Source organism: Seriola lalandi, unplaced genomic scaffold (assembly GCF_002814215.2).
Source record: "Seriola lalandi dorsalis isolate HSWRI2012SDOR001 ecotype SW California unplaced genomic scaffold, Sedor1 jcf7180002054748, whole genome shotgun sequence".
In the NCBI taxonomy this organism is placed as follows: domain Eukaryota; kingdom Metazoa; phylum Chordata; class Actinopteri; order Carangiformes; family Carangidae; genus Seriola; species Seriola lalandi.
This window is the reverse complement of record NW_019525301.1, coordinates 5746362-5757701: the sequence shown is the minus strand read 5'-3', so window position 1 is coordinate 5757701 and position 11340 is coordinate 5746362. Positions and strand designations below refer to the sequence as shown.

At 39.9% G+C, this 11340-nt stretch overlaps 1 protein-coding gene across 1 annotated transcript; it reads right to left on the bottom strand.

Annotated features, from left to right (window-relative positions):
- Nucleotides 1–434: 434 nt before the first annotated feature.
- Nucleotides 435–10225, bottom strand: arfrp1 (ADP-ribosylation factor related protein 1). Its single transcript, XM_023424799.2, has 7 exons — nt 9856–10225; nt 8302–8389; nt 7840–7922; nt 6936–7017; nt 6597–6667; nt 5306–5406; nt 435–1155 (listed from the first exon to the last, which is right to left on the bottom strand). The coding sequence occupies exons 1-7, from the start codon at nt 9946–9948 to the stop codon at nt 1068–1070; spliced, it is 606 nt and encodes a 201-aa protein (XP_023280567.1). The 5' UTR covers nt 9949–10225; the 3' UTR covers nt 435–1067.
- Between the last annotated feature and the right edge of the window lie 1115 nt (nt 10226–11340).

Here is an 11340-nt window from a genome sequence, read left to right as displayed (position 1 = left end):
AAGAAGCATGGGTGAGTTTTTATTTATTCTATTAATAATTTTCCTTTCACCAGCTCACTATGTCATTAATGTGATGACTACCATGTCCCTGCCCACACATCTGCAGTTTAATGCTGTGTCAGATAACCTCTCAAGTAACAATGAATTTCCTGATTCCATCGAGAAGGTGTGGCCGTCCCACAACCAGTGTGATTCCATCTCTGAATGGGAGTGTGTAGGGACTGTGCCACATGTTCCTTCATCACCTTGAACACACACAGTAGTTTATTTTCTCACTCACTCACTCACTCACTCACTCACTCACTCACTCACTCACTCACTCACTCACACACACACACACACACACACACACACACACACACACCTGTTGAGAGCACTCACTGCAGCAACAACATCCTCCTCTTAAAGTCATGTTAAAAACTACACTGACCAAATTCTTTAGGAAATTATTTATTTAACCTTATTGTTTAAAAGAAAAGAAATCATGTGTCTGGAAACAGTTTTGAGCAGAAACAACAGTCTCAGACAGAGGAAGGAAAACAACTACACACTGCTGGTTTTAGTCTTTTCATGGGATTTCACTACAATAACAAAAACACAGATTCATCCTGTTTCTATTATGTTCAAAAAAGCTTCTATCACAGCAGCTGCAGTGACAGTGTTAGTTGATATTTCCTAACTCTAAAACTGAGGAAAACTCACATTTCACTTTGACAAATGTGTGTAAAGTGATGTGATGCTGTAAGTTTTGTGTATTGCAGAGGAGTCAGAGTCATGTGTGTGTGCTCTGTTGTCACAGTACAGGCTGTCAGTCAGTCAGCGGAGCTCCATGCAGACACAGTGACAGCAGCAGAGATTGAGGCTGCTGCTCTACATGAAGCAGACAACTTCAACAAGAGCAACAGACTTCAAAACACTGTCACTGTCTGTGATGAGGCAGAAATCCAAACTGTTCAAAGCCACAGCAACACAGGAGAGAGGAAAGGTAACCTGCTCCAGGTTTACATGGAATGTCCTCAGGGAGAAAGTCTCAGTCCAGGATGAGAGTGAAGACGCCTCACGTCTTCTTATGTGATGTCCTTCTGTCGTGGAGGCCTGTGAATGTTCCTCACCACACATTTCACCATCCACTCGATCCCTTCATTCACTCCGTCCCTGTAGGAGGACAAGAGCTCAGTTAGTTATGTAGAAACAGAACAAGATGGCCGAGCTGCAGCTCATTCGTCAGCAAACCATCAGCCTCCAGGTGATCTTCACCTGCAGCCCCTGACATAAACATGTGTCCACTGGTCCATCTTAGTGTCTCATTTTATTCAGTGTCTTATTTCATCATTGTCATGTCCAGAAAATTAACCTCAACCTGAAACTAGATGCCACAGAGAGACTTTGGTACTTTAGCATGTGATATCCTTCAACGCAACATTATCACTGTGGCTTGTGAAAGGTGTTTTCTACAGTCATCAATGTGAAATTAATGCCTGTGAAAAGATGAGACATAAACTCAAACCACAACAGTATGATACCAATCCAAAAGCAACACAACAAACAATGTCTTTGTTTATCTTTGGTCACACAGGCACCAGGTCCAACTGCATTAAATCTGACAGTCTGCTGTTGGTGCATAGGTATGGAAATCGAGAACTGGTTCCAGAAACTGTAATCATATACCTCCAAGCTAGATGTAGGCGATATAACAAATATACTCGATGTATCACAGCTTGTTCCTCGTGGGATGTAGTAAACGACTACAGTGGGTACGGAAAGTATTCAGACCCCTTTAAATTTTTCACTATTTGTTTCTTTGCAGCCATTTGCTAAAATCAAAAAAGTTCATTTTATTTCTCATTAATGTACACTCAGCACCCCATCTTGACAGAAAAAAAAACAGAAATGTAGAAATTTTTGCAATTTTATTAAAAAAGAAAAACTGAAATATCACATGGTCATAAGTATTCAGACCCTTTGCTCAGTATTGAGTAGGAGCAGCCTTTTGAGCTAGTACAGCCATGAGTCTTCTTGGGAATGATGCAACAAGTTTTTCACACCTGGACTTGGGGATCCTCTGCCATTCTTCCTTGCAGATCCTCTCCAGTTCTGTCAGGTTGGATGGTGAACATTGGTGGACAGCCGTTTTCAGGTCTCTCCAGAGATGCTCAATTGGGTTTAGGTCAGGGCTCTGGCTGGGCCAGTCAAGAATGGTCACAGAGTTGTTCCGAAGCCACTCCTTTGTTATTTTAGCTGTGTGCATAGGGTCATTGTCTTGTTGGAAGGTGAACCTTCGGCCCAGTCTGAGGTCCTGAGCACTCTGGAAGAGGTTTTCTTCCAGGATATCTCTGTACTTGGCCGCATTCATCTTTCCTTCAATTGCAACCAGTCGTCCGTCCCTGCAGCTGAAAAACATCCCCATAGCATGATGCTGCCACCACCATGTTTCACTGTTTTAGAGTGGAGGGCTGCAGTGATAGTTGACTTTGTGGAACTTTCTCCCATCTCCCTACTGGATCTCTGGAGCTCAGCCACAGTGATCTTTGGGTTCTTCTTTACCTCTCTCACCAAGGCTCTTCTCCCACGATTGCTCAGTTTGGCTGGACGGCCAGGTCTAAGAAGAGTTCTGGTCGTCCCAAACTTCTTCCATTTAAGGATTATGGAGGCCACTGTGCTCTTAGGAACCTTGAGTGCTGCAGAAATTCTTTTGTAACCTTGGCCAGATCTGTGCTTTGCCACAATTCTGTCTCTGAGCTCCTTGGGCAGTTCCTTCGACCTCATGATTCTCAATTGCTCTGACATGCACTGTGAGCTGTAAGTCCTTATATAGACAGGTGTGTGCCTTTCCTAATCAAGTCCAATCAGTTTAATTAAACACAGCTGGACTCCAATGAAGGAGTAGAACCATCTCAAGGAGGATCAGAAGAAATGGACAGCATGTGAGTTAAATATGAGTGTCACAGCAAAAGGTCTGAATACATATGACCATGTGATATTTCAGTTTTTCTTTTTTAATAAATTTGCAAAAATTTCTACATTTCAGTTTTTTTTCTGTCAAGATGGGGTGCTGAGTGACATTAATGAGGAATAAAATGAACTTTTTTAATTTTAGCAAATGGCTGCAAAGAAACAAAGAGTGAAAAATTTAAAGGGGTCTGAATACTTTCCGTACCCACTGTATATCACGATCATCGAGTATAAATTCCTCTCACAGACACACTCCCCCATCCATCCAGAAAGAGAAAACTCTCCTGGCTGCGTGCGTGTGACGTGGGTGGATATAACATATTATAACTAGGGATCGACCGAAATGGTTTTTTCAGGGCTAATCTCAATTGTCCGTAATCAAGGAGCCTGATAACGATATTTGGAACTGATATGTCAACACAAAACTAGTGCTGTATAAGGACACTCAGCATGGCAACTAGGTGTTTCTATTATTTTGTCTACCCCATTTATATCAGTGAAAGTGGGCTAAATAACAGAAACACCTCTGTATAACGTAATACATTACACATTACACATTACACACATTACATCCTCCATAATGATCATACAGTTGAATCAACAACTGTCTAAAACAATTTTATTGCAAACTGAACATTATAACCTTCATGAAGGAGGATTTACTGCAGGACTGTTGTATTAGACTACACCAGTTTTAGCTAGGTGTTCCTAATAAACTGACAACTGAGTGTATATTAGTAGTCAGTTGTATGCACAGGCTGCAAAGAGCTTGACTGGAATCAATTGGTTGATTTCAGTCCTGTCGTCACCTGTGAACTGATTCGGCCTAAAGATGCTCTTTATTTTAATAATTTTACCATATATTATTATTATCATCACCAAATAGGATGTTTCCCCCTTTTAAAATGCATGTTTTAAATGTTTACTCAGAGGCTTTTTAACAGACTTACTTTGTACTTTTATCTTAGAACATTTTTACACAGTGATTTTACTTTTACTGGAGTAAATGTCTTTTCAATAACAGTAGTGAATGACCTTTCACCTGCTGATGTGCTGCAGTCAGTCTAGTGTCTCATCTCCAGTTCCAGGGGTTTCTCATATTAGCAGTGTTTATTGCTGCTCTATTTATCACGGGTAATGCTTCCTTTTTTTCATCACAGTGATGAACTACCTGCTGTACTTTAAACTTACACTAGTTCTGCCTCAGCACTTAGGAGTTCCCTGCTCCTTTTAGCGACATTCACTAATTCAGCAGTTGTTTACATGCTGTTCAGATGAGCTAGTTACTTTAGCTTAGCAGTTAACGCTAGCTTCTCTCTCTCTACCAACAGATGAACTTGTTCATCAGAGTGTGGTGTTGTTGTAACTACAGTGTAGACGATTGTACATTTTCAGTGATGTCTGCTGTCTCACCTCGGACACACAGCTCTGCGTGTTAACCGGAACTGCTCTAGTATGTGACCAGCCTTCAGTGTGATAGGCTATTCTCCTGACGTTTAACCAATCAGATTGTGCTAAGGGCGGGAAATTGCTTCAGACCACAGAGTGGTGACTATAGACCAGAGACAGGCGGTTGCATCAGAGCCAAAGTAGCACATTTTTAAATCAATTTATTTTATAATTTAAAAAAGATAAGGATAATTGGAAAATGCAGAGTTTTACCACCGACAATTGGCCATGCCAATAATTATAACCAACATTGGATTTCTGCTATGACCATCGAGTACATGTGGTCTTTTCTGTCTCCACATGCAGCTGCTAAAATGGTTAAAAAATATTATATTCATATCATTATTAACTATAGTGGAAGGTGTTGGTTATATATAACTTTGCTGGTATGATGTCACTATGACATCAACAGGTGTTTTCCCTGTCTGTTTTTGCAGAGAGACACAGCAAGAATGAAAACCAGGGGAGACGCCGAATCTCTAGATCACATGATGCCGTAGTGAGGTGAGAGAGGCACATCTCTTTATACATCAAAGGGTTAAATCGCACATTTCTGAAGTTCTTTAGAGGACATTTCACAATATCCAGATAAATATTGTGTATCGCGATATAGGCTAAAAATATAGTGCTATTATTGAAAGGCCATATCGCCCAGCCCTACTAAACTCCAGCAGCATCTACTCTGCAGGAGTCATGGTGGAGAGGAAGAGACGGTCCAAAGCTTCATCACACCTGGATTGCAGACTAAAGAGATTTTTCTCCAAACAAAAAATTGATCAGGAATCGTTAAGGGACTCGATAAAGAATCGGACCAATAGGCAGAATCGTTAATGGCACTGGTATCAATAAATTCTCATCACCTCCCCTCCCCAGTTGAACACACAGTGTCGAGTGGTGGTCTTACCCTGTGAGGGCAGTGCAGGGCTGGACTAAGCAGTCCCTCTTGCCGATCTTGGGGGCACAGTCACTGAAGGCGGTTTTAATGTCGGGCACTGACAGGCAGTCCTGAGGACAGAGCAGAGACATACACACACCTGTCAAAACCACAACACATCAGTGTAAACCTCTGGCTTGTGTTTATAGCTACAGCTCCATGAGTCAGGAGGAGTTCACTGTTTCAGCTTCTCTAATGTGTAACTGAATCTCTTTTGCTAATAAACTGAATGTTTGTAAATCTGGTAACTTGGGCTCTGAGAAATTAAAAACAGACATTTTTCACTTTTTTCAGACATTTTATAGACAAAGTGATTAATCAAGAAATTATCCAACAGGCTGACTGTTGATGGAAAACTGTTGTTAACTGTTTCTACACTAGAGCTGCTGTAACTAATAACCTTTTCCATTATTGATTCATATGTTCGAATAGATTTTGAGTTTACAGAGATGAAAACCAGAGAGAAGCAGCAAATTTAAATGACTGAGAAGCTGGAACCAGGATGTTGAATATTTTCATTTGATGTGACTCAAACTACAATCAACTCCTCCGGGTTGTTTGTCTTCCATTCAAATTTTCTATTTCACTAAACTTTTCATCACACTCTACGAAATTAATCAGCTGAATTATGTAGGTCTCATTCTCTGGGATCACAAAGGTCCTAGGTTCAAGTCCTACTTATCAACAGTTTAGCTATTCATGCATGTGTTAGGCTCACAAGCTTATATATTATAATTACCTTACATCTTTATGTACCCAACCCAACTTTTTGAGGCAGATGCCGCCCACACAGAAGGTTTATTCCTGTTCCTCCTGTTTATCTTGTCACTGTCACTAAGTGATAGTTTATAAATAACATGACAGAGAGTGTAGACCTGCTCTGTATGAAAACAACCTGAGATACCTGCTGTTATGAAAACTGACTTGACTTAATCTTCATCTTGTGAATTAATTCTTAAGTTGTGGCCACAAACTTGTTTTATGAGGTCACAGTGAACTTTGACCACCAAATTCTACTCAGTTCATCCTTGAGTCTAAGTGAAAGTTTGCACCAGATGTAATGAAATTCCTTCGATATGTTACTGAAATATCACATTCATGAGGATGAGACAGACAACCTGAGAACGTGATGCCTCTGACCACAGCTGTCCCCAGCGTGGAGACACAGTAACATGAGGATGAGGGCCAAAACAAACTGAATAATTTCAACATCATCATGAACCTGAACATGGTCTTAGTAAAGACATGGGTCACACAGTACCGGAACATCCTGCTTGTTGGCCAGCACCAGGAGAGGAACTCCCTCTAAAGCCTCACTGCTGATCATCTTCTCTGGAGGAGACACAGTGAAATCACTCAGTCAACATTTCTATCATCACACAATGATGACATGAATACTGACTGTTAAAGGCTCTTTTCAGATCCCTGACATGCAACAAAGCTTTTCATGTTATAAGACTGAACTGAACAGACAATCTACTCTAAAACATAAACCTGTCAGTAACAACATCATTGTTGTCGTAGAAATAAGCCTCAGTTATATTCAGAGACTACAGTCTGACTCTGTTTTAAACAAAGGGACACACAGACTGTCTCTCACCAAAGGCCTCCTTTGATTCTGACAGGCGGCTTTCATCAGTTGAATCTATCACGTAGATGACTCCATGAGACTCAGCGTAGTACTATGAATAAACAGGAAGACAAACAGAACATTAGAGCAGCTCCAACACCATCTGACTGACAGTGATGTGATCACATGTATTATGATGTATTAGTCCCAGAAAATACCTGAGATTAAAGTGAAAACATGATAAGACATAATGATTATAATGTGCACAGTCCTCACGCTCCACACTGAAAACCTTCAGGAAGCAGTAATGTGCTGCACTCACTTGGCTGGTGAAGTGAGGTTTGTGTGAGGTGAGGTTATTACTTGGTGGAGTTTTATCAAACATGTTTGTATGAGAAAACTGTTCAGGGATCAAGACTCAGTGTTTGTCTTACATCCTGTTAAGTGGTACCCTGAACCTTTAAGCTTGACACTTGAAATATTATGATTTTTCCACATAATATTTCTGCTTTGTTCTTAAAATCTCAGGTTATTTTTCTCTAACTGTGTCTTTAGTGTTTCACAACAGGAAAGTCCTGAGTTTCAACATGTTTTCTTCGTGAAAGACTGATCACAGAATATAATGCCTTCAGTTTAATTTGGCTTTGTTCAGTGAACTATTACATACAGTGGGGTCCAACAGTCTGAGTGGACTCCAACCACTGTATGTAAATACATGTTACTTTAAAATGATATATATATTATATTCAGTGATCCTTCACAAAGAAAACTAGAAACATGTTGAAACTCAAACAACTGTATTTATATAAAGCCATGGTGTAGCTGTGTCTGAGAAACGTTTTCCGGACATTTTCCACTAGTATAGTGTGTGTGTGTGTGTGTGTGTGTGTGTGTGAGGCTACAGGATAATGTTGTTGCTTCCTTTTGAACTCACTTTGTCCCACAGAGACTGGAGTTCGTCCTGACCTCCCAGGTCCCAGAACATCAGACGCGCCTTCCCCACGTCGATTGTACCAACTATGAAGCAAAGTGAGACACACACAGGAAACATTGCAGAGGAACCAACTGTAGAACAGGCAGCATCAGGGCAGTGCGGAGAGCTGCTTCAGTCTGGCTTTAACAGAGCATTTTCCAAAGTAATGGTTAGTTTTGTAAATGAATTAATCACTGCAGTTAGCCATTCAAAATAACACCCTCACAGGATCATAGTCTGACTGACAGTCAATGTCCACTCAGCTGACAAAAATCTGCTACACTGATTTTAGAGGAGAGGGGTAAGTAGTCAGTTCTGTTGGTGTAACAGAGCAGTGATGCATCCTGGGAAGTCAGTGTTAGAAATAACAGGCCATCACTCCTCATGACACAGCTGAACACACACAGCAGAATACACACTTACTGTTCAGGCCAACTGTAGTTGTGATCTTTGACAGGTTCATGCCCTTGTAGTTCTTACTGAACTTTGTTTTGGTCTGTTCCAGAAAGGTCTGCAGAGAGACAACAGTTAGATGGAACAGGATGCTCTGTTCCCAGCTCGTCAGTAGATGACATCATATATACGGTGCATTACTGTAGCTTAAAATACTCAGATGAATTAGGTATTTGCTGTAGCTCCACATAGAAAATCGACTAAATTAAAACACTGCTTTTATATGTTACTTTATTAACAATTCTTTATTCTGAAAGGGACAAATTTAAAACTTCTGCTTATAGATTATACACATTTCAGAGCTGTATAATTACATTCCACTAGGAGATAAATATAATCTGCAGGAATAATTTATAAATTAACATTTTTTAAGTTTGGTAGAAGTTTTGAACATAGTTGTTGTTGTTGTTATTATCATTATTATTATTATTATTATTACTTATTGAACTGGATATACTGCATTAGTAATAAATGTATGCCAAATTGTACAGTGGTCATTAACCACACTAAGGTCTCTTTGTATAGAGTCTGGTTTGCACTGGACTCAAACTTAGAGAAAATGAGACTACAAATGACAAAGCCACATATGACACACCACCATACAGAAATAACAAACAGATGTCAATGTAGCTTAACACTGGCTACACCTCAAGAACTGCACAAATACAAGTCAATAACTACAACTGCTTGAATATTCCGCTACGAGTCTCAAATGACAAGTTCGGCACATTCTGACTTTTGCACCAAATGTCTCTGTGAAATGTGGAGCAAAAGTGATTTGTACCTGTGGCACCTCAAGCCACGTGCAGCAACTGGAGAAAAAATGTGAGTGTATGAGTTTCTTAATTTGTGATTTGTAAAACAGGATTTGTGCACATGCAATTAAGAATTTGACAAGGTGTGACTGTTGTGTTTGTGGGAGAGAGAAAACATCTACAAGTGTGCAACTCCTAGAGCATCTTTTCTTTGTGACCTCAAATTTACTGATACACGTGATTATTTTATACAACTACAAATTCCACTGTCACAGGTGCTCAGTTGTTTTATACCAAAAGTTCCTTCAAACACCATCAGTCCCCTCCTAATCTGTTGGGCATTACAGTCAAGCTTTCCTGAAGCTGCACAGGTGGCATGTTCACGACCTCTGCAGGTATGCGAGTAGACACAAGTACAAGTACACACACAAGCAGCCTCTGACTCACAATCAGTGGCTACTAAAACGTTTTCATTATCAATTTAACAAACTTGGTAAGAATGGATAGTTCCTTAATATTTGTGGTATTTAATAATTTAAATAGCTCTGTGTGTCAGACTGCCTGCACTTTACAGACCGGCCCTAACTTCAGTCCGTCGTTTTCCCGGGGTTCGAGCTTCAACAGGTAAAAACCTCAACTGAACCCCATAAATTAATCTACGATGCACAACAAATGTTTTAGGGGCTGTTATAGAGGATTAAAGTCTGTATATCTCCTTCAGGGCCGAGTTCACCCAGCTGTCATAAATTCATACTGTAGTGTAATTTACCGTTTTCCCGGCATTGTCCAGTCCCAGAATCAATACGCAATATTCGTCCTTCTGGAACATGTATTTATATAACCCAGATAATAAAGTGTACATCTTGGAATAAACTGTAAACAACAAAAGTGCTCAGTCTTGCTAATGCTATCTTGCTAATTTAGCCTAGATTACATATGAGGACAAACATAGCGAGTGTCGCCGCTGTGGCTTCATCATGTACCAAGACAACGAACACGTCTATAAAGCAGCGACTAACAACCGCAGATACACGACATTAGTCAGTAAAAGTCGCCGTCGTCGTCGTCGTCTGCGGCTATTTTCCTAAACCAAACTCTAAACACAGCTGACACTACGTGTACTGGTACAATGCAAGGAAGTAAAACGGAGGGAATTATGGGAAATGAAGTAAACAGCGTCTCGTTAAACCATTTCTGTGAAACGGCTGTATAGAGGATCTTTGGCTGTACATTAGGAAAAACTACATCTCCCACAAATGATTGCGTTATTATTTCACGGATCGTAGTCCAGTTAAAGGAACATTCCACCCAAAATTGTGGTTGCAGGAAAAAGAACGTACATTACTTAGTCTTTTTTATCTGGTGCGAACAAGTAATGGTTGTTAAGATTGTGAATATCATTATTATTATCATGTGCCTGCAATGCAATAGCATTAAAGGCATATATTACTAGGGTTGCCACCTTCCATGCAGAACATTAAAGGACGCCCCACCCAGCAGGGGTGCCGCTCCGCGGGGGCCCAATCAAAACTGGCCCAAGGGTGGGGTGGGTGCTTGAAGTGCTTTATTAACATTGTTTTTAGAAATAAACAATATAGATATCTTTCAAGTTAGAAATTCCAAAATAAATTCTATTTCAGTCAATGTTGACAAATTAACTCCATCTCTTTATCACAACTCAGCAGGCTTCTCTAGTGGACATTTTGTCGTAGCTGAAAACAATAGGCCAACATCAGAGTGTGACAGAGAGACCATGAAAAAAAATAAGCTTTTGGAGGAACATCAACAGCATATTATCCTCACATCATTTCACAGTGCAAATTTTAAGAAATAGTCTGCAAACACAAAACCTTATTGTAAAGGCAGATACAGTAATGCTTGCACAATGAAATGCACATAACACAACTTTGGCAGATGCGTGCTACTAGCTATTTAACTTAAAATGTATTAACTTGAACTTCAAATTAACTTATCAACTTAAATTTATTAATTTAACATGAACTTAGTATTAGATTAGATTAGATTAGATTAGATTAACTTTATTTATCCCACAACTGGGAAATTCATTTACCACAGCAGAAAAATAAACATCTATAGAATAAACATCTGTGGAAATATACAACAAAAATATACCAAATATACACTAGTAAATACAATATACACAATACACACGATATGTACATGAAAAAGTGCAAGTTTGCACATGGTCAGGAAGAGCAGGAGTTGTGGAGTCTGACAGCTGCTGGAATGAAGG